Genomic DNA, 24,548 nt, shown 5'->3' with positions numbered 1-24,548 from the left:
CAACAGATGCCCTCATTTCTACAGCAAATCTACGACATGAAAAAAAAAAAGGGAGACTTTTATTGCTACAAAATACAAAAGCTTTAACCAAAATAACCGTATGTAATGTGAGAACTGTATCTGGATCCAGATTTGAATAAATTAAGTTAAAATGACATTTTTCATAGGAATAATTGAACGCTGCCTAGCTGATAAAAGGTGATTATTAATTTTGTTGAGTGCAATGAAGGTGCTGTGGCTGTTTACTCTTAAATGTCTTATTTTTAAGAGACATAAACTAAAAGACCACAGATGAAATTACACATCTGGAATTTGCTTTGAAATATGCTAATAACTTTTTTGTAAGTTTAAGGAAAGAGAAGAAACAGAAATACAAGAATGCAGCAAGTTAATGGTAGCTGAAACTAGATGATGGGTACAGTACGTGGAGGACTGCTATAATGTCCTCCCTACTTGTGTAGTTAAAATTTCCATAATAAAAACCAAAAATAAAACTCTAACTAGGATATAGTATAAATACACATCCAAAACTTCCCATACTTACTTCTATTTAAAATCTGTACTAATGAAACAATTCAAAAATATGTAAACCATTTTATAAAAAATGTTCATGGAAGCTTTAGTCAAAAAAGGGGAAATAAAAACTACAGAAAAGCAAAAAAAAAAGCAATATATTACAAGTATTAAAAAATATTCACAAAGATTACATAAAGTAAAAAAGCAAGATATAAAACTGTGGACAGTATAATTACAACTATGTTTTTAAAATTCACAGAGCTTTGTGAATATTTAAAAATTAAACAAATGAAACTAGAAGGAAAGGACACCACATGAGTAACAATGTGTGATTAAGATTAAAACTCAAGGATCATGTTCCACTTTGTTTCATTCCTGTAGGCTCAATTTTTTGGAATAATTTATTATTTATATATCACACATACTTAATAAAACTCACCGGCTGGCTGATTCCACGTTGACAAACCACCCACCTAATCCTTTAGGGTTGAGAAAAGTCTCTCCTGCAGAAAGAGCAGGTACTGACCCAGCTGTCTGTCAATATGGGTAATAAAACTGTCATTCAGTTATCACGACATTTTCTCATGAAGTTATACTATCAGTCTTGTTCTCTGAGACAGGGGGTCTCAAAGTGTGGTCTGGGCTCCATCAGGGGTCCCAAAGGCCCTTTCTGGGGCAACGAGGTTGAAACGAATGCTGACATGTCTTTTTCACCCTCATTCTCTCCTCACAGAAGCTCAGTGGAGTTCTGGTGTAAGATCAAAGTTCAAGGTTACATGAAAAGACTATTAAAAACTCACCTTCCCAAACTGAAAGCATTTCCACTAAGATCAGGAACAAGACAACGTTGCCTACACTCACCACTCTTATTCAACATAGTTTTGGAAGTTTTAGCCATAGCATTCAGAGAAGAAAAGGAAATAAAAGGAATCCAAATTGGAAAAGAAGAAGTAAAGCTGTCACTGTTTGCAGATGACATGATACTATACATAGGGAATCCTAAAGATGCTACCAGAAAACTACTAGAGCTAATCAATGAATTTGGTAAAGTAGCAGGATACAAAATTAATGCACAGAAATCTCTGGCATTCCTATACACTAATGATGAAAAATCTGAAAGTGAAATCAAGAAAACACTCCCATTTACCATTGCAACAAAAAGAATAAAATATCTAGGAATAAACCTACCTAAGGAGACAAAAGACCTGTATGCAGAAAATTATAAGACACTGATGAAAGAAATTAAAGATGATACAAATAGATGGAGAGATATACCATGTTCTTGGATTGGAAGAATCAATACTGTGAAAATGACTCTACTACCCAAAGCAATCTACAGGTTCAATGCAATCCCTATCAAACTACCACTGGCATTTTTCACAGAACTAGAACAAAAAATTTCACAATTCGTATGGAAACACAAAAGACCCCGAATAGCCAAAGCAATCTTGAGAACAAAAAACGGAGCTGGAGGAATCAGGCTCCCTGACTTCAGACTATACTACAAAGCTACAGTAATCAAGATAGTATGGTACTGGCACAAAAACAGAAAGATACATCAATGGAACAGGATAGAAAGCCCAGAGATAAACCCACGCACATATGGTCACCTTATCTTTGATAAAGAAGGCAGGATGTACAGTGGAGAAAGGACAGCCTCTTCAATAAGTGGTGCTGGGAAAACTGGACAGGTACATGTAAAAGTATGAGATTAGATCACTCCCTAACACCATACACAAAAATAAGCTCAAAATGGATTAAAGACCTAAATGTAAGGCCAGAAACTATCAAACTCTTAGAGGAAAACATAGGCAGAACACTCTATGACAGAAATCACAGCAAGATCCTTTTTGACCCACTTCCTAGAGAAATGGAAATAAAAAACAAAAATAAACAAATGGGACCTAATGAAACTTCAAAGCTTTTGCACAGCAAAGGAAACCATAAACAAGACGAAAAGAAAACCCTCAGAATGGGAGAAAATATTTGCAAATGAAGCAACTGACAAAGGATTCATCTCCAAAATTTATAAGCAGCTCATGCAGCTCAGTAACAAAAAAACAAACAACCCAATCCAAAAATGGGCAGAAGACCTAAATAGACATTTCTCCAAAGAAGATATACAGACTGCCAACAAACACATGAAAGAATGCTCAACATCATTAATCATTAGAGAAATGCAAATCAAAACTACAATGAGATATCATCTCACACCAGTCAGAATGGCTATCCTCAAAAAATCTAGAAACAATAAATGCTGGAGAGGGTGTGGAGAAAAGGGAACACTCTTGCACTGCTGGTGGGAATGTGAATTGGTTCAGCCACTATGGAGAACAGTATGGAGGTTCCTTAAAAAACTACAAATAGAACTACCATATGACCCAGCAATCCCACTACTGGGCATATACCCTGAGAAAACCATAATTCAAAAAGAGTCATGTACCAAAATGTTCATTGCAGCTCTATTTACAATAGCCCGGAGATGGAAACAACCTAAGTGTCCATCATCAGATGAATGTATAAAGAAGATGTGGCACATATATACAATGGAATATTACTCAGCCATAAAAAGAAACGAAATTGAGCTATTTGTAGTGAGGTGGATGGACCTAGAGTCTATCATACAGAGTGAAGTAAGTCAGAAAGAGAAAGACAAATACCGTATGCTAACACATATATATGGAATTTAAGGGAAAAAAAAGTCATGAAGAACCTAGGGGTAAGACAGGAATAAAGACACAGACCTACTAGAGAATGGACTTGAGGATATGGGGAGGGGGAAGGGTAAGCTGTGACAAAGCAAGAGAGAGGCATGGACATATATACACTACCAAACGTAAGGTAGATAGCTAGTGGGAAGCAGCCGCATAGCACAGGGAGATCAGCTTGGTGCTTTGTGACCGCCTGGAGGGGTGGGATAGGGAGGGTGAGAGGGAGGGAGACGCAAGAGGGAAGAGATATGGGAACATATGTATATGATTCACTTTGTTATAAAGCAGAAACTAACAGATTCACTTTGTTATAAAGCAGAAACTAACACACCACTGTAAAGCAATTATACTCCGATAAACATGTTAAAAAAAAAAAAAAAAAAAACTCACCTTCCCAACCACATATTTGTGTAAGGCCAGGTTTTCCCTCTTACACTTCAACCAAAATAACCCATCACTAACAGAGCAAATGCAGAAGCAGATGAGATTACAGCCGAGATTCTATTAAATCAGACATTAAAGAGATTCACAAAAACAGAAAATGATGCCACTTTCCTCATTAAATTACTTTTTGTTTTTGGAAAAGACTGCTGTTTTTTCACAGGCAATGTTATTTATATTACATGCAAGGAGTTTGTTATTTTTAAAGAAAAATACATTTTTAAAATTTTGAAGTCTTAATTTTTAATATAATATAGATGGAAATAAGTCATGTAAAGAAAAGCTCTTAGGGACCTTCAATGTTTAAAAGTGTAATGAGGTCCTGAGCCCACAAGGTTTGAGAACCACTGACAAAAGACATAACTAGTTCTCATGGACAAGTGCCTGGTGTTCATGGATGGGATGACGTGCTACTCTTATGGCCAACACTCCCCAAATCAATCCACAGAATCAATGCAATCCCTATCAAAATCCCACCTGCCTTTTTTGCAGAGACTGATGAACTGATCCTAAAATTCCTATGGAAATGCAAGGGATGCACGATAGCCAAAACAATCTTGGAAAGAACATAGTTGGAGGGACTTCCCTGGTGGCACAGCGGTTGAGACTCCGTGCTCCCGATGTAGGGGTCTGGGTTCGATCCCTGGTCAGGGAACTAGATCCCACATGTGTACCGATACCAATCCTGAGAGTTCCCATGCTGCAACTAAGGAGCCAGCGAGCTGCAGCTAAGAAGCCCACAAGCTGCAACTGAGGAGCCTGACCTGCTGCAACTAAGACCCGGTGCAACCACATAAATTTAAAAAAAAAAAAGAACAAAGTTGGAAGACTGATACTTCCTGATTTCAAAAGTTACTACAAAGCTATAAAAATCAAAACAGTATGGTGCTGGCCAAAAGACAGACATACAGATCAATGGAACAGAATTAAGAATCCAGAAATAAACCCTTATATTTATGGGCAACTGAGTTTCGAAAGAGTGCCATGACCATTCAATGGGGAAAAAATACTCCTTTCAACAAATGACTCTGGGACAACTGACTGTCCACATGCAAAAGGATGGAGTTGGACCTCTAAACTTACTCTCTCTATAAAAATTAACTCAAAATGAAGCAAACACCTGCCTATAAGAGTTAAAACTATAAAACTCGGAAGAAAATAGAGTGAAGCTTCATGAGCATGGGCTAGGCAATGGCTTCTTAGCTGGGACACCAAAAGCAGAAACAACAAAAGAAAAAATAAACTGGTCTTCATCAAAATTTAAAACTTCTGTGCTTCAAAGCACACCATCAAGAAAGTGAAAAGATAATATGGAGAACGGGAGAAAATATTTGCAAGTTATATATCTCATAAGGGACACATATCTAGAATAAAGAATTCCCAAAACTGAGACACAAATAAGTTAAAAATGGGCAGAGTCTGAATTGACATTTCCCCAAAGAAGATATACAAATGGCCAATAAGCAGGTGAAAAGATGCTTAACATCATTAATCATTAGGGAAATGCAAATTGAAACATGAGATACCACTCTACACTCACTGGGGTGGCTACAATCAAAATGACAAAAAAAAAAGCGCTGACAAGGATGTGCAGAAATGAGAATCTTCATACATTGCTGGTGGGAATTTAAAAGGGTACAGCCGCTTTGGTAAGCAGCTTCAAAATGTTAAACAAAGAGTTACCATTATGACTCAGCAATTGCATCCCTAGGTATACACCCAAGAGAACTGAAAACATATTTCCCCACCACAACTTGTACATAAATATTCATAGCAACATTATTTATAATAGCCAAAAAGTGGAAACAACCCAAATAGTAAACAATTAGAGGTTAAGAGCCTTATTTTCAAACACATGCCTGGCGCACTTCAATAGGTTTTCAAATAATAAGGACAGAGAATTTGATAATTTCTAAAACAGTCAAAATAAAGATATCATTCTCGGGACTTCCCTGGTGGCGCACTGGTTAAGAATCCGCCTGCCAATGCAGGGGACACGGGTTCGATCCCTTGTCTGGGAAGATTCCACATGTCCCGGAGCAACTAAGCCCATGCACCACAATTACTGACCCTGCGCTCTAGAGCCCACGAGCCACAACTACTGAGCCTGCGTGCTGCAACTGCTGAAGCCCGTGCGCCTAGAGCCTGCGCTCAGCAACAAGACAAGCCACTGTAATCAGAAGCCCGTGTGTCACAACGAAGAGTAGTCCCGGCTTGCCTCAACTAAAGAAAGCCCATGCAGAGCAACAAAGACCCAACACAGCCAAAAAAAAAAAAAAGATATCATTCTCCTAAAACAGCATGAAATTCTTTTTCTTAGTACAAAAAGGTAACATGGAAACATGGATGATTTGTCTCTAGATTAGAATCAGCATCTGGATCTCTGTTGTGCAACGATTATTCTAAGTACTTTACATAGTACTAAATTAACCTTAATTCTGTTAGGTCTCACGGCCACCTAGCAGACTGGGAAACTGAGTTCAGAGGACACGCAGTCAAGGCCACAAGGCTAGTAGGTCCAGTGAGCTGGGTCACAGGCACCTGTGCAGGCAGCTCACCCTGTCAGTCCACACTAACGGGCACACGCCCCACTGTGACGGGGCCTCAGACGTACCTATAGTTTCCTTAGCTGCTCTTCGTTCCTTCTTCCCTTTTATGGTAATATTCATTTTCTACCAATGTGCAGATTATGATTTTGGCACTTAAAATAAGCGGTTTAAAAAAAAGAAAAAACATGGTGCCTAAATATAAGCCAAATACTTCATCTTTCTTTACAACAAAAAGTGATCTGATTCAATGTCAGAATAAAAAGTAGAGTGTGGAGAGATGATACACTGCACCTTCCTGGGGAATTTTCAAGGGTAGAGACAATTTTTGCTTTATGAGTTGACCTTAAAAGGTACACATTTCACATAAGACAACTCTCCACTATATGGGTGCCAAATACAAAGCCTCTTTTCTGAATCTAAAAACATTCTGAAGTCAGGAAGTCTGGACAGACTTCCCCCCACACTCTGTATTCACTGAACCCTTGAATACTTCCAGACCTTTCTTTGCATTCTGTTCTCCTGGCCTGGAACGCTCCTCCCTCCTTCCTGAAGGCAACCTTAGATTCCCCTTCTCATTCCCTTCCTCACGCACCACAGCCTCTCTGCTCTTTACAGCAGTGACCATACATGTACCTCTCCCTTACCATCCTTAGTTTCTCAAAGGTATCCATGTGCTTCTTCTTAGTATGTATAGGACACAACAGGAAAATATATCCCACCAGTGATATATTACAATTTACCCCAAAGAGCTTCGTTTTGTCAGTAACACTCAAATACATATGGTTTTACTATCCCGTTGCCTAAATACTCTTTCTGCATCTGCAGCCACATATGCTAAGGTCTCTTCTAACGCCTAATAACTGTGTGTGATCAAGAGCAATGAGTTAAGGAACACAGCACAAGCAGAGGAGATGGATGATCCATGATGCAATCACACAGACATATGTTCTAAGAACTCCAGCCTAACAACTGGAATCATTTTACAAAAAAACAGTAAATATTCAACTAGAAAAGTAAACACAATTTTATCTATATATGAAAAATGGATTATTAGTAACTTCAGAGGTTGTCTTAATTAAGTAGTGTGTGACCCCTTTGACAATCAATTAGAAAAGTTAAAATCTGTTACTTTCAATGTCTAACCATACTTTTTAGAAAGACAGTTTACCTCCCAGACATGTGAAACTAAATAATCTCATTAGAAAAAGACAAAAATGGTCAAAGAAGCTAAATCAAATCATCAAAGCACAATTCTAGCATTTTGGGACTGTAAGGATGTGTGTTAAGAATTGTACCTTAAATATTTTATGAACTCAATATGTCCAACTCTAGATAAAGAGGTGTAAGAAAATCAAACACCACAATGGGAATGACAGTTATCAAATACTTGTCTCCTACTGCCGGCTGGGCTGTACTGTTTACCTCACAGCTGTCTGCATCACCCTACAGTATCTGAAGTGCATATTCCTGTCTCACAGCAGAATAATTCATATTGGGGCAGATCAGCTTATGCACCTTCCACAGCACCTTACACAGATTATATCCTCAACTGAATCTGTAGGCCTGAATAGTGGGAACATTTACAGAGCAATAGACGGCTGTCGCCAGGAAAGCTGTTACTCTAGCTCTTTTGCTTTTTAAGATTCAATATCTCTATGACAGTCCATTCTTTCCACTGAGTCTTCCTACAGTGATGATGAATGAAAAGAGCAATCCAATCTCAGTGGAGTAGTTGTTTAATTACGCTTTCAAACTGGCACCCAGTATGGAAATACGTATTCCTAAGCAGATGCTGCCAATAAACTGATATTAATTTTTAAAATTTCCTTTTATACATGCATACCTGTGCTTCTACTGAAAAAGACAGTAGGAGGAAAAGGTAACTCTTTTTCATAGTTTGATCTGGTTCTGCTCCTAGGGAGGGCATAAAATCAAACACAACATGCAAAAACTTATTTCTTAGCGAAACAGGAATGGGAAAGTATCTACATGACACATATACCATAAAAATTACATTATAATTTTTTTCTACTAATTGCTTCCAATTTAGATCTTTACTAGATAATTCCACACAAAAAAGTGAAAAAGGTCCCTTGCAGCTTTAAGACTTATAATTGGTTTATGACATATTATCTTGCCCTGGAGAAGACAAATATTTGAGAAGATTATTTTACTAGGTTATAAGGAACCCTAAATAAACTATTATTTGAAACAAGTAAAGCAATATGAAAAAGATTTTAAAATCCTTCTCTTACTTTGCAAGTGGTCGTAATGGCTGTTTTGTAAAATTTTGGTAAATGTGAGTGCAAAGGTGAAGCAGAGAATCACATCCTTAGAGATATAGCCTTTCTGCCCTCAAAGTATAACCTCTTGCTCTTATCATGAGTTGCTCCTTTTCCAACAGAAGAGCATCTCCTGAAACAGCCACATATTTTTTCACCAGTGCAAGCTTTGCTAATTGACACATCTTTCTGGACACGACCAGGAAGTGCCAGGGCCAAACTGGCAGCCTGCACAGGACACAAGGCAGCACGTCCACACCACTCAGCCTAATGTGGAAGGAGTACATATGCCAAGAAATACTTTTATTTTAACAAAGATATTCAATTTCATAGTTCGAAAGCTAATGGTCCTGAGTCCAGCCTGTTTAGAATGTATTCTGACCTCCATTCATCTGTTTATCAGCATTTTTTCAGTAAGAACTACTTCCCAGGTTGAAAGTGAGGGCCCCCCCACGTGCCAGGTGCACAGGGTCTGGCCAGCAGTCTGCCAGGCTGAGAGCCCCCCTATACCTCTCCTGCCTCACTCAGGCCCCCTCACTTCCACCCCCAAGTCCTTCTCACATCAGTCTGCTCACCTGCTGCAAAGGCCCTTCCAGCATGAGCGCCTGCGCCTCTTATTCACGTGTCTCTGTTCTCAGACACACACTAACCTTGCTGATAGAAAGCTGAACGTGTCTATAGTCCAGAGCAGGAAAAAACAATCACTGCTGACCTTTCATGCATAATATCACCCTTTGGACAAAGAGCAGAACTGCTTCATTCAGTATCTTTCATAATTTATTTTTACCTTAGGGGACTGAGCATATATAGGTTTTTTTTCCCTAAACTATACAGCTTTGTTACTTTCATTTTGAACATGTGATCACTTTCTTGAGATTATTGAAACTCTCCACAAAAATCACTTTCTCTCATTTACATTTGAAAACAAAAAATGCTGATAGCCAAATATACCAATAGTATACACCTGTACCTAAAGTCTGAACCAATACCACAAAAGTGTCTTTCAAGAGACCCAGAAGCCCTCTTCAAAAATAAACTCTAGACAGTACATTTCTTCAACTCTTTTTATGGGAAAAAGTCTCTATTCACCTCACCCTTTTAATGAATCTTGCATTTTTTCAAGGACTGCCTATCACGTTCTATTGTGCTTTCCAATTTATAATCACATAACTACAGTTTTTCAGTTGAAAGAGCACAATACTCTTTAACCTGAAGAGGAAGACGGGTGGGGGGTGGTGAGCAAACTTAGAACTCAACATTTTAAAGAATGACAGAACGTCAGAGCTGGAAACATCTTAGAGCTGCTTTAACCCTGTGCTGCTCAAACTGGGACATGTTTATTATTCCTAGGAGGGCGCCACAAAACCAGAACTAGAGGTGGCACGATTGTTCGAAGTTCTGGAACCATATACAAATTCAGTGATTTAAAAAAACTGTACACCTGATACTGACAGAATATTTTCACTTCTTCATCCTGTAACAGACCAATTTCTTAAAGTACTATCAACATGTAATTTTCAAGTATGTTAAATTAAAAGAAAAGCTTTGGGGCTTCCCTGGTGGCGCAGTGGTTGAGAGTTCGCCTGCCGATGCAGGGGACACGGGTTCGTGCTCTGGTCCGGGAAGATCCCACATGCCGCAGAGCGGCTGGGCCCGTGAGCCATGGCCGCTGAGCCTGCGCGTCCGGAGCTGTGCTCCGCAACGGGAGACGCCACAACAGTGACAGGCCCGCGTACCGCAAAAAAAAAAAAGAAAAGCTTTGCTGTGGGGAAAACGTACTTCTGATCTACATTAATCAACTAAGCAATAAACCAAAACAAAGCAAGAACATCTTGAATATGTAATGTTTCTCCAAAGGAAGGACAATGAAATTCCCACAGGGTCTGCAGAGCTCCAAAGCAGTAAATAGTTGTATTTGATGCAACAGATGGCCGTAATAAATAGCGCAACCTATCTTCCTCAAGCCCCATGTACAGCCCTATGGGTCTTCCCTAAAATCTTGTTACCTGACATGCAAATCATCTTCCTTAAAAATTAAAAGCCACTTAACAGCTTTATAAGTAGCGATAAAATATGACTTATTTCAAGATCTACGTTAATGTGCATCTTTCCTTTCCTGAATTTAGTATTTCTAATAGACCTATATTTCTTAGCACTTTGGTGAAAGGGAAATATTCCATAACAACTATAATCTTATATAGCTCTTGAAAACTAGACCTCAAAAGTCGAGGCAAGGAACCCAAATACATACAACCTGCACCTAAGACAACTTTTAAAAACTTCATGAAAATGAATGAGTTTTTCTCTGCAGTTTCTATATCAGAGAAGGTTTAGAGAAAAAACTACCTGTTAATTGTAAGAGCGCTGGTCATTTATCTGTGGTCTGGATCCCATTCCCTTCTCTTTTCCTTTATCTTCAACCTCTTCCTCCTGTCCCTGTCTAAACATGCCCAGCCCGTGCTGTCTCCAAAGGCAGAGCACAAGGGAGGGAGAGTGGAGACAAGAGAAGCAGAACAAAACCAAGTGACTGGGGGGGGTCCTGGACCAGATGCAGCCTCTCCAAGGACACTGTTCCTTCCAAGACGGCCACTCGCCTGCCTGACACTAGATGGACCAGAAGGCGGCCTCTGCAAGCGCTCTCTTCCTCATGTGCCTGCTTTTCTGCTCCTCCTCTCTGACCCTCCCTGGATGCTCTCTCAACCTATGTGACAGGAAGTAACTGTATAGTAAGGGAGGCGATTCTGAAACCTGATACATGAATCCTGAGCCACCTGAACTTGTATATACTCATCACTTGGGCCTTTTTCTTAGACTGAGTTAGTCTATTGGACGTTCTTTTATTTCTTTCTCACCTAAACCACATCCTAATGAATCACCTAAGACTTTCACTTGTTTCCTTAAAGTACAACTGAGATACTTAAAAAATAATCTGAATGGTGCAATGCTTCTAGAATAATTATTCCCCAATTTTTTATAGTTGTCATATCCATCTACCTAATTTAATAGCAGTTTTGGTGATTTGTTTTTATTGAGACACTCCAAAGTTTTCAAATTAGTTTTCCTATGATAACTGTTTTGTACTATTTTTATCAGTTTATATTAGTTAAATCATCTACTAATGAGTACAACTGCCCTGAACAAACTCGGGGACAAACTTAATTGGCTTGTGTAAGCAAACAACTCAACTGGTAGGAAAAGGAACAGAGAGAAAACAAAGAGCAGCCCACCAGCCCCAGCACTTTGCTGCCCACATGTAGCTGGTTTCACCAGGAGGTCATCACCTGGAGCTTCTACCTCACTGGGCCTTCTGCTCTCAGCTTTTCCTGATTTCAGTTAACACCATGTGTTAAATTTCAGTGCATCTAAGCAAATATCTGGCAAACATTTTTTGACCTATGGATTCCTCAAAATCAACCATTTAAAAAAATCCATTCTCATATAAAACAAACAAACAAAAACTGACAATTCCTCAATCTCAAGGAAAGACAGTACATCATCTACCCTGCTGCTCTAACCAGAAACCTGCAAATAAATTTCTAACCCCTTCTCTCACATAAGCTTATACCTCCTCACCTCTACTGTCACTAAACTGTTCCAGTAACCATAATCTTTGCACAGAATGACTACCTCAACCTCCTAGGTCTTCCCCGTCCCACCAATCCTTCCGCAGAATGACACTCCTGAAACAGGAGACCTGCATCCCACCCTCAGCATACATCCACCATGCAAGCACTCAGGACACTGGGACACCAACCAGCCAGCCCAGCTGGAAATGTCACTCACCATGCTCTCCACAAAGCCTGAGTTGCAAACCCTTTACACGCAGCAAGGCAGCCATCTCTCCAGTACTGGGAGGGTGGGAAAGTATCTACTTTCTTGACCGCTGTATCCTGATACAGTACCCAACAGAGCATAATCTCAGGAAATGTGTTTAATCATCTCATCTTTCATGCACTAAACATGTGGGAGGAAATTCCTAGTATTTAAAATATAAAGCTCAGAAAATGAGATGACTCCAAGTGAAAGCTTCTGTTGCTGAATATTCCAAATGATGTGTTAATATGGGAAAAGGCAACATTCTTAGATCACAGTAAAATTACTTTGAGTTCACTTTCATTTTATTTTAGATACTCTCTAGGTTTTGTATATGTGTGTACATGTGTGTACATACATGTAAGTGTGCACTTGGGATCTGAACATACAGAAGAGTTAAATACAAAGTGATGTTGGCAATAAAAAATTACATTTAATTATCAAAATGACAACTCACAGAAGAAACTCCTAAGCGGCAAACACACAAAACCTATTATTTGTATTGAAAGTAGAGGTCAGGACTTCCCTGGTGGCTCAGTAGTTAAGAATCCGCCTGTCAATGCAGGGGACACAGGTTCGATCCCTGGTCCAGGAAGATCCCACATGCCGCGGAACAACTAAGCCCATGTGCCACAACTACTAAACCTGCGCTCTAGAGCCTGTGAGCCACAACTACTGAGCCCGCACGCCACAACTACTGAAGCCCACGTGCCTAGAGCCTGTGCTCTGCAACAAAAGAAGCCACCTCAATGAGAAGCCTGTGCACCTCCAAGAAGAGTAGCCCCCGTTCGCTGCAACTAAAGAAAGCCTGCACGCAGCAATGAAGACCCAACACAGCCAAAAATAAATAAATTTAAAAAAAAAAAAAAAAAAAAAGAAAGTAGAGGTCAAAGATCCTTCTGAAAGTATGCTGAAAGTTATGACTCCTTTCACTGGAAAAATGGACATACACTAGAAATGTTAAACACAAACCCAGGAGCTCAAGGATTCCCTCCTCACCCCAAGTCCACCTATGACATCAGGCTGGGCATGGGATGAGGACAGTAAGAGCAGGGACCCCCACCCAGCAGGTGGTGAGCATTTTTAGGGCCTGTCAGCACAGAGCATGTGCTCAAACAAGTGCCAGCAAACAACCAGGCACCGGCTCCAGGGAGCTATGAAACACAGAGATCTCCCACTTTGCCAAAGTTTGCTTGTACGAAAGGCCTATGTTAGTACCCGTTTTTGCTAACCAAGAGACTTGAAGAGAACTTTTGCTTTTGCGAAAATCAAAAATGGCGGCTTGGCAGCTCTCTGCGTTCGTTTTGCAGCAGTTACAGAGGCATCGCTCACTAGAGCAGTGAGAGCAGCCTCGCTGAGCTTCTTCCCCCGCCACACTCAGCATCTCAGCACCCAGCCACCTGGCTGTGAGCTGCGTCTGTGAGCATCTGGGCTTTACCTCTATCTATTCTGTGCCTCCCTTAACAAGATGTGTCCTAAGGTAACTGCTTCTTTGCTTTATACCATTTTGGCTTATGGAAGGTTCCAGAGGAGTGCTCCACTTCCGAATAGGACAGCAGGGACACCCGTACCACATTGTACTCAGAAAGTAACAGCCACTGAGTCCAAGCACAGAACCTAATCACGATCCTCAAAGATTAGGTGTGACAATTGAACACGCTTTCATGTTTTCCAAAATGACTGTGCAAATCAGTTAATATTAAAATACATCAAATACCCCCTAACATGAAGCATTCCTTACAAAAGTGATACCATGTTTGAAAAAAGAATTTATGTTCCACAGTTATAATTCAAAAGCATGTACTACTTTCGATAATCTTTCAATTTGATATTCCAACATAATACCATCTCCATTTTGTAAGTAACTGGATCACAAGTCCTAGCCCACTTAGGATTACAGTTCAACAGACGATGAAACTAATAACATCACCATAAAAGTTCCAAGCCAACTATGAGGATCAGAATCAGCTCCAATAATTTTGAATTACTGCTCAGCAAGGTAAATGACCTTCTCTCAGACTTCTGTTGTGGGCTACCCCTGACCTCAACAATCATCACTATAAAACTACTACTAAAACTTTCTAATTAAAGCCAGCATTTCTGATGATTAGCTATGCTGTGTTTATTGCTCTCAAATCTATCAGGTTACTGGACCTAAGACACCTTTATGCAAGACACCTATGCTTTCTGAGAATTGGGCACTATTCGCAGTGGACTTGGAAACAAGAAGTTAGGCAAATTCCATTTTCTGCTCTTCTCTCTTGTGTGATATAAGGTACCTGTCTCCAGGCCTCAGTTTCCTAAACAGTAAAACAGATGTTCCTAAACAGTAAAACAGATGTTCCAAAGAACAAATGGGGAAAAAAGCAGCAAGGGCTTTGGGTCACCTGAATTACAAGTCCAATACACTGCGGAGGATGACCTGCGCTCAGGTCTCCGTTTAGGAAAGCTGCAGGCTGTGGAGGTGTGAAATCACTGGGCACACGGCCGGAAGGAACAGAAACAGACAAGGCCGAACTGAAGGCCTGGAGAGGTGCTCAGAGCTCTGGAGCCCGCCCTCCTCTTCACAGATAGGTGGTGGGTGTGAACACAGGGGCTGCTGCTTCCAAAGCCTGAAGGCAGAGCCCTGCACCGGGGTGCGGATGTTAAGGTCTAAATGCTTTAGGAAGGAAACCACTGAATTTAAATGAATTTTCCTTAGACTATTTCTCAAAGACGAGTCTGAATATATGATACAGACAAAAGACCTGTTAGCGCCTTCCTAATAGGAAGGATTTTAAATGGATTAAAGCTAATAGGTTAAATTATCTAAAATGGCAAACAAAACCCTTAATTTTCCTGGAATAAAAACATTAATTCAATGTTTTAAAAAGCACAGTTTAATGGCTGCTTTACAAATCTGCTTTAAAAACATAACAATAAAATGCTGACTTAAAATTCTATAGGATACATAAAACTAACACTTTCACCAATTTCAATTTTTCTTTTGAAATTCCACTGTTAAGGGTATAACTTGAAAAGTATCCTACTGAGTTCTATTAATAGTGGACCGGGGTTTCCCTGGTGGCGCAGTGGTTGAGAGTCCGCCTGCCAACGCGGGGGGCGCGGGTTCGTGCCCCGGTCCGGGAGGATCCCATATGCCGCGGAGCGGCTGGGCCCGTGGGCCATGGCCGCTGAGCCTGAGCGTCCGGAGCCTGTGCTCCGCAACGGGAGAGGCCACAGCAGTGAGAGGCCCGCGTATCGCAACAAAAATAAATAAATAAATAAATAAAATAAATGTGCTGTGTCCCTTTAAAAAAAAAATCATATTTTTAAAAAAAAATAAAAAAAAAAAAGTGGACCGAAGTTATAGTCCTCACTCTGCCACCAGCCAACTAGCTGTATTTCTAATTAATTTTACTTCTGTGGGTTTCAGTCTCTGAATCTTTTGAGCTCTAAAACCCTCACACTACAACTGTAATACTACACAATTTTTCTGGCAGTTATTTTCAGAAACTATTATCAAATCTCAGTTAATAAAATAATGTAGACCAAAACTCAAAGTCTCAGAAAATGACTTACTTCAAAGTGTTATTTCATTCACACCAAACATTACATGAATAGTCAAAAAGGATAAAAGGTTTCCCTCTCAGTCTTATAATTCCAGGCAGGTAACAACGGCACTGATAAAAACAAACTACTCGGGGTTCCCTGGTGGCGCAGTGGTTGAGGGTCCGCCTGCCGATGCCGGGGACGCGGGTTCGTGTCCCGGTCCGGGAAGATCCCACATGCCGCAGAGCGGCTGGGCCCGTGAGCCATGGCCGCAGAGCCTGCGCGTCCAGAGCCTGTGCTCCGCAGCGGGAGAGGCCGCAGCAGTGAGAGGCCCGCGTACGGCAAAAACAAAAACAAAAAAAACCAAACTACTCCGTGTAACTGGATTAAGGCTGATTACGTGTATTGTTAATTATTAAACACTTAGTACACTTATTCTTCACCAATTATCAATAAACCTACCTAACCTCACCCCCACGCACCAAACTGTAAATTGGAAGTTAATGATCTAGCTTTCATTTGCCCCACTCAGAATATTACCTAACATAGTAGTCCCTCCCTATCCGTGGTTTGCTTTCCATGCTTTTGGTTACCCAGGGTCAACCATGGTCCAAAAATATCAAGTGGAAAATCCCAGAAATAAACAATTCATAGGTTTTCAATTGCGCGCCATCTGAGTAGCACAGCCCAATCTTGCACTGTCCCACCCGGGACGTGACTCAACCCTTTGTGCAGCTCGTATCCCGCCCATTAGTCACTCAGCAGCCAGCTGGCTATCAGATCAGCTATCACAGTCTGGCAGTGCTGGAGTTCAAGGGACCCTTATTTTATTTAATAATTGCCCCAAAGTACAAGAGTAGTGATGCTGGCAATTTAGATATGCCAAAGAGAAGCTGTAAAGTGCTTCCTTTAAGTGAAAAGGTAAAAATTCCTGACTTAATAAGGATAAAAATTGTGTGCTAAGGTTAAGATCTATAGTACGAACACTGAAAATTGTGAAGGAAAAAGAAATTCGTGCTAGTTTTTCTGTCGCACCTCAAAGTGCAAAAGTTATAGCCACAGTGTTTGATAAACGATTAGTTAAGATGGAAAAGGCATTAAATTTGTACAATAAGGTACTTTGAGACCACATTCACATAACTCCTATTATGGTATATGGTTATAATTGTCATATCTTATTATTATTGTTAATGTCTTACTGTGCCTAATGTATAAACTTTATCCTAGGTACAGGAAAAAATTATATAGGAGTTATGGCACTATCCGCAGCTTCAGGCATCCACTGTGGGAATGTATCCCCCACAGACAAGAGAGGACCGCTGTAATATGACTTGTGGCCATACAGTGAATTTGGGAAAACACCTGATCTACGGTTTTTTATCTTGAGCTGTAATCTTGCGATTTCACGAAAAACTTAAAACTACATTAACAGATTAAAAACCTCCACAATGACAATCAAACACACTCTCAACATTCTAAACTTCAAAGAACAGTATGCTAAGAGTGTCCATGACTGAAAATACTAAAATTTATGGTCATTTTAGGATCCCAAGCCACTCTTTTGTAGGAAAACATTTCACTCTAAACTGAAAGTTTCGCCAGGTCACAGAGACTTTCAAATTCTATCTGTGTGCCTGAATGCTTCTGCAATTTTATTTGGTGATCCTATTTTCTACTTCCGGTCCTTTCATGTTTAGGATTAGCTCTCCTGCACTGAGCCCTGAAAGATAATGATTTCAGCAGAATAAAGGAAAATTTGTCAATGTATACAAAGAAATAGGAAGAGCTGTGAAAAACTAAGGGCCACACACACAGACAGCAAGTACTACGTATGAGCTGCTTTAATCACTGCATCCTTCTGTCCTCACCAGCTGCCCTTCCCCTGCCTAGATATTTAAGGTGTGAAGAAGCAAACACTGCTGACTCATAGTTACTCACTTGTACAATGGTCTGTACTCCAAGGGAAATGGTCTGTACGAAGGGAAACTAGAAATAGCATTCTAGTCTGACACCAAACATCACTGGAGATACAGATATGAATCCAAAAGGAACATGGACCTTACAATAATGCCAGAGAAAGGTTTATCCCAAAAGGTTTCCACACTGAGCTTCTGCACTAAATGACAACCAGCATACCATAAAACTACAAGCAAAGATCAAATGCTTTTGCCTTCTAAATACCCAGATTTTTAAAAGGCAACTCTCTCCATGGGGACTTCAAGTCTGCTTTTAAAGGCTGCTGTTATTCCCTGACCATGGGAGTTGTGAGAAGCCAGGCAGCAATGGATTACAGTACATACTATATGCAGTGTGCTTATGACTCACACACACACACACACACACACACACTGTTGACTCAACAACACAGAACTGTGTGGGTCCACTTAAACACAGATTTTTTTCAATAAATATGTACTACAGTACTACACGACCCAAGGTTGGTTGAGTCCACGGGTGTGGGACCACAGATACAGAGAGCCAACTGGAAAGTTCTATTCTTATTTTCAACTGTGCAGAGGACTGGCTCCCCAACCCCTCCGTTGTTCAAGGGTCACCTGTACATGGCAAGGCAGAAATTATACAGATGGTAGAATCTCAACAATGAAATACAGAGACATATGTAATCAACAAACAGAAATAAAAATGTTCAGAAAGTATTAAGTATTTAAAGAAGAGGTTTTAAAGGACTTGTTTATTTCCAGAAAAAAATATTTGAAAAGGGAATGTTTAATATATTCAGAAAGAGATAATAATCGAGGCAACTTGTAAATCTATATCCAACTGGTCACTATGTTTTTAATCCCTGTATTTTCAAGCTTTGACAATAAAACAAAGCTTTTTGAAATCTGAAAACAAAATGTTCTCATTTTTCAGAGATGTTTCTAAAAAAGGAATCTGTTAATTAGTCTGCCTTAATAAAAGCTGAAATAACAAATATACTTTATACTTTAAACAAGTATACTTTAAACAAATGACAAATGCTACCAGGTTTGAGGCCTATTTTTAAAGTATTTTTTAAACACATATGATTATGTGTAATACAAATGAAAGGCGTTCTAAGCAACCTATTCTTCATTTAGACCAGGGCTTGGACTGTTCCACTGTGACAAACACAAGTGTAAGCAAGAGAGCTTGCCACCCTGGGGCCAAGTAAAACCAGTCTGTATGCATCCATTCCTCCCCTTCGACACAAGTCTCTGTAAAGCAGAAGGATTGCTTAAAAAGGCAATTCTGGTCTTGGAATACTCCTGTTTCAAACCCTCTGACTGCTTCTCACTGTTCTTAGGATAGAAAGCACAATTCTCATCCATGCCAGGAGCTCCAGACCCTGCAGGACCCCGCTGCTGCCTTGCCCACCCCATCCCTGTCGCCAGCCTCTCTGAATCAGTTCCTAGCTCAGAGTTTTTGCACCATTATCCTCTGCCTAGAAGGCTCCCTCCCCTTGCCCAATCCCTCAAGGTCTACATGACAACCTCCCAGCACAACATTATCTGTTTGTCTCCCTGCCTCAGTGGACAGAAAGTTCCAGAGAGGAGGGCAATTTTCTCTTTTGTTCACCATTACAACCCTGGGATTTACTCATCAATTATTTAGTGCATACTGTTTTCTAAGGTCTGGGTTCATAGCAATGAACGGAAGAGACAGAAACCCTCAACTTCATAGGGTTTACATTCAAGTACAAGAAGACACAAGGTACGTAAAATACAGAAATTACATGGCATGTTATAACGTAGTAGTAAGTGCTACAAACAAAAATAAAGCAGGGAAGGGAGATGAGGGATGTCCACCACACTCCACACTACAATAAACTCGACTGTCCTAACGGGACTGCTCAAGGAAGCGTGGAGTGGAGAGTCCTAAAGAAGTTTCACGTACAGAGGGTTCAAGAGTCCAAAAATGCTGGTCTACTTTACTTTAAATAAAACAATTCACTGTCTTAATTCCTTCTAGACCACAAGCCTTAGAGAAAAGTTCTGGTATCATTCATCTTTGTACTGCTAATGTGTGGTTGATCAAAAATACCCGCTCAAAAAAGGAATGAATGAACTCTCCTCTTTCCTCTCAGTGGCCCTGCTCTGCACAAGGTCATGGAGCAATGATTCTCAAAAGGGAATAAAAAATTGAAAAATCCACTGAAGTTTAAAAATACATTTTCACTATTGTAATTGCTTTGTTTTTGGCTAATATAATTTGTTTTCATTTCAAAGCAAAATAAAGAAGGTAAGAAATATTGTTATCAAAAGGGGCACATTTTTAAAGACTGAGAAAGAATATCATATAGAGGCCACGTAGTTAAATCACTCCACCTAAAATAGTGTACGTGCTAGATGTAGCTATCAAGTCAGTTAACATTTTGTAAGTAGAATTTTTATGCATTTTCTATTGCATTCTTTTCAAGTAAAAATTTGCATGTTTGTTTATGAAAGCATGCAAATAATTCCTCTAAAACTGAGGTGGGAGGTACCTTATCCCTCTAGTGAAACAAAGTTTCCTCAACATCTGTAGTGCAACACTTGGCCCCGGGCTGGGCAAAGAGATTAGGGACATAAAAGGATCTTGCCCACAAGAAGCTTACATTAATTAATTAGTGCAATGCCTTGGGGTGCTATGGAAACAGAGAAGCACTCAGCATGACATTAAAAATTAAGGCAAGCATTCCTGAAATACCTTTTTAAGGATGGGTTAAGGAGCTAAGTCAAAAAAAAAGAAGAAAAGACCTTCAATTCCAGGCAAAGGAAAGAGAGAGCAAAGACAAGGCCATGGTTTTGGGGAGAGGACTGTGGCCAGAGCAGGCCAACCAAAGGTGGCCCAGCCGGCAAGGAGAAGGCAGAAGTGGCAAGGCCCCTGGGCACTTCTTAGTTAGGCAGGGGACAGTCACTGAGGAGTTTTTACAAAGGGCCTAACAATCAGGATATGCCTTTAAAGCAACCTCTCACTACAGTGTGACAAAAATGGTGTGTGTAAATAAAAGAGCATTTTATTTTTATCACACAAATAAATATCACCCTAATTTATCAATTTTTAAGCCAAAACTTTTGCATATCAGATTTCAAAAAGAACATTTTCAGTGAAGACTAAGTCTCACCTCAAGGATTATCAAATTTAAGTTAAATAGGAAATGTCCACCATGTTACAGAATGCACTCTGTGGCCCAGGTCTCACTATAGTAGGGAAGTAGGTCTGACACTAAAGAGGAAACCAGACCATGACATAAGGCACAAAAGGGGTGGCATCACTCACCTGCAACCCTTCATGATTACACAGGAACCATGACTGCTTCTCCAAAAAAATGATGAAAAAGTTTATAAAGCACTGAAGGAACAAAAGGTTTGGGGTGGGGGAGGTGAGAAGGAAGGAAACATAAGCTGACTTAATCATTTTGCCTGATCATAAGGAAGACATTTACATGTGGGAAAAATAAAGCGCTAGAACATTAGGGAAAAAAATTTCCATGTTGGAAATATCCTCCTCCTTTCAGTAAGAGAACCTAATGGTTATCTACCTTACAATTCCACATTCTAATAAAGAAATTCATTTTCTAATCAAGATAACTCCAGAAGTAGAGTAGCTCCAAAGATACCAACAAGTGCAACAATTAGGAGCAAAAAGTTCAAACTGAACTAAATTAAAATCAGGTCTGGTGAGTTTAACCCTCTCAGAAGGTAGTGTGCCTCCTTTACTAGGTACTCTAAAATTAGCTCTTACAGAAAAAGGAGAACTCTTTACAGGAATAAAGTTTTACAAAGGAGCATAAGCGACCAAGCCCTGTAGCAGTGTCTGTTTCTTTTAACAATGTACTTTCCATAAACACAACTTCAGTGCTTGTTTTCTTCTCTCCATTATTAAAAGGTTGAGTCAATGGTCTTATAGGAGGAATTACAAGAATATACATGATTTTCTTGCATTTACCAATCGGGAAAAAAAAATCCTTAAATATGAGAGAACCCTGCAAGAGTACAGCATGTGTTATGAAAGCCTATTTGAAACTTGTGCCTTAAATATTAAGACGAAAACAAATGGAATTTAAAGTAATATAGCTACAGAGCTTTTTGCAATCTCAAGGGACAATCATAAAGAAAACACAAGTTACTAAAATTAGAAGACCTAGGTTATAATCCTAGTTATCACTACAGAAAGTATGAATTCCAGCAGCAGGACACTGAAATTAACAGTGAAAGGAGTTTGTCAGCCACTTGGTTGGTAACATCAACTACAGCTCTATCATTGCAAAAACTTGTAATATTGTTGCAAATCTATGTTAAGCAGTGGGGCTACTTTAAAGCACTGTTTATTGTTATTAACATTAAAAACATGATGTTCCCACCTTGCACTTAAGTATTTTGGAACTGTTTTATGATAGATATATGAAGACTGCTTCATTAAAAACAAGTGATTAAGTAAAATATTTGTTTCCACAGATTTTAAATACGTATTTGTCTAAACATGTGCTTATCTGTGAAAACCATATTAATATCAATAAGTTCTCCAAATCTCAATTTTTTTTAAAGTGCAATTCCTAGGAAACTTAAATAAAATCAAAATCTTCCCTGAACATGTTGCCATTTAATTTTGGCTACTCTTCAACAAAACACGTTAAAATAAATGCCAAGAAACTTCTGTTCTCATATTATCATCCATTTTCTCTCTGGCTCCTACTCAAATATAGTATAAATCCTTTCTCCAACTACACATTCTGTCCTCAGACCTGCTTTCTCTGCCCAGATACATGTGATAAAGAAAAAAAAAATCTGTTAATAAATTAAAACTGACATTCACTAAAAGAATATTGAAAACAGTAATACGGTAAACACCAGTTTCAAAATTCTGAATAAGAATCTGAGTAATTAAAAAAAAGAGCAAAAACAGCCAACATCAATATGTTACAAACAGTCCAATGAGGCTGATGTTATTATAATCCTCCTTTTAGAGATAAAAAAGTGAAGCCCCAGAGGGTAATTTCTAATCAATAAGAAGCCATGTCTCTCTTCACACACCCACTTTTTCATCTTACAAAGGCAACACACATCAACTTTTCAAAATACAGGATGAAATTTATTTCTAACTAAACACAAGTTTCAAAGCGAAGTACACAAATCAAACTTATGGTTGAATAATAAACTTGCTAACCTGATGCCTTTCATAAAGTATTCCACCTTAGCAACTCAAGCAAACTTACATCAAGCGATTTCGTAGAGCCTGATTATAAAACTGCCCTTCAGAATATTAAATACAGAGAAAAGTTGACAAGCCACAACCATTTCAACTTCTGTAAATTACGCTGACTGTAAATTAGAGGGAGCCAGGCAGGTGGGGAAGTATGGAAATTGCACACTGCACATATTATCTGACCTCCAAAGAAATGAACGTCACTCTTCCCCACTGTGGTCTTTGCAAACTACAACTCAGAACCTATTTCAAAAGCATTTTAGATACTTAATACAAAATAAGAGACCAGCTAAATGTCATGAGAAAAACTTTAAAAACAAGAAAATAACTTGTATGCTTACAATATTCAAGTTGATATTATCTTTTTCTAAAAACCCTCACACTACCTGATTTCCCTGAACAGTCCAGGGAACTCTTCCCATTCCTTCAGTTATCCAAAACTTCAAACTTCCACTTAACATTTAGGGCAAGTTACTGAGCAGCCAAAGAGAGGGTCTCAAACGCACAGGATAGCTACCCTACAGATAATCTTCTCAAGTTTCACCTCAGCCTAAATTAAAGACCGTTTTATGTAGAAATGAGGGGGAAGACAAGATGACCTGCACGGAAAGTTGCAATACAAAATGACAGTGAAGTCTGAACAAGTCTTAAGTTTTACGTTCTGATTGGACACGACTGAGAAGCAGGTGGTAAGAGATTCCTGACCTGCCCCTTTCTCGAACACAAGGCGTCTTTAGAATTTTTTCTTAATTCTTCCAGAATCTGCCTCTGCTCAAACCTCTCTGAGGAGAGCGGGACCGTCCCAAGCATACCCGGAGCAACAGGATCCTACTTCCTGGTCCGAGTGACCCGGGCCCTCCCCGCCCGGCCGGCCGCGGTCCCGGGCCCGGGCGGAGGGCAGGGCGAGGCCGCCGCAGTGCGGGCCGGACGGCGGTGCTGCCCGTACCCTACCCCTGCCCCGGCCCCCGAGACCTCGGCCCGGCCCTGGCCGGCCCCAGCCCTGCCCGCCGCCCCGGTCCGCACCCAGACCCCTCTGCCCGCGCCCCGGCCCGGCTACACTCGCTGGGCCCTGCCCGGCCGCGTCCTCCGGGAAGATGGCGGCCCATGACAGGCGGGCGCGGCGCGGGTCCGAGGCGGAGGCCGGGCGCGACGCGGCGGGAGCGGAGCAGAGCAGCCCGCCCGCCGCCGCTCTCACCTGTCAGCACCGCCGCCGCCGGGCCGCCGACCGCCGCAGCCCCGGTGCCCGGCAACCGCGCCACACGCGGACGGGCCGTGAGGGAGGGGCGGAAGCAGGGGCGCGGCCGGCCCGGACGAGCGGCGGGGGTCGGCGCGGCGCGGACTGGCGGCGGGGCGGCGGCAACTCTTTCCCGTTTCGGGCCGAAAAATATCTCAACCTCGCGACTCCAGCACCCCAACGCTCCTTCCCGTTCGCATGAGAACACACAGCTCCCGCTTCCGGGCCCCGCCGGAAGTCCCGCCCAGCGCGCTCCCGCGCCCGCGCGCCCGCGTACCCACCGCCTGGTCCGCCGACTGGCGCT

General features: G+C 40.7%; 1 protein-coding gene across 3 annotated transcripts in view; it reads right to left on the bottom strand.

Moving 5' to 3' along the window:
* Positions 1 to 24,488, bottom strand: part of LARP4B (La ribonucleoprotein 4B) — an 88,297-nt gene extending 63,809 nt beyond the window's left edge. The window contains exon 1 of one of the 3 annotated variants that reach the window (XM_049705671.1): positions 24,405 to 24,488. Coding sequence is in view for 1 of the 3 variants with exons in the window: in XM_049705673.1 (XP_049561630.1) it covers positions 23,716 to 23,820 (105 nt within the window). In the remaining 2 variants the exon portion in view is untranslated. Of the gene's footprint in view, positions 1 to 23,715; positions 23,859 to 24,205 lie in introns of those variants that run through there. The other 2 variants (XM_049705670.1, XM_049705673.1) reach the window with 2 other exon arrangements.
* Between the last annotated feature and the right edge of the window lie 60 nt (positions 24,489 to 24,548).

The sequence above is a fragment of the Orcinus orca genome, chromosome 2, assembly GCF_937001465.1.
Source record: "Orcinus orca chromosome 2, mOrcOrc1.1, whole genome shotgun sequence".
Lineage (NCBI taxonomy): Eukaryota > Metazoa > Chordata > Mammalia > Artiodactyla > Delphinidae > Orcinus > Orcinus orca.
The sequence above is the reverse complement of the archived record's forward strand: the minus strand, read 5'-3'. Positions and strand labels throughout refer to the sequence as shown.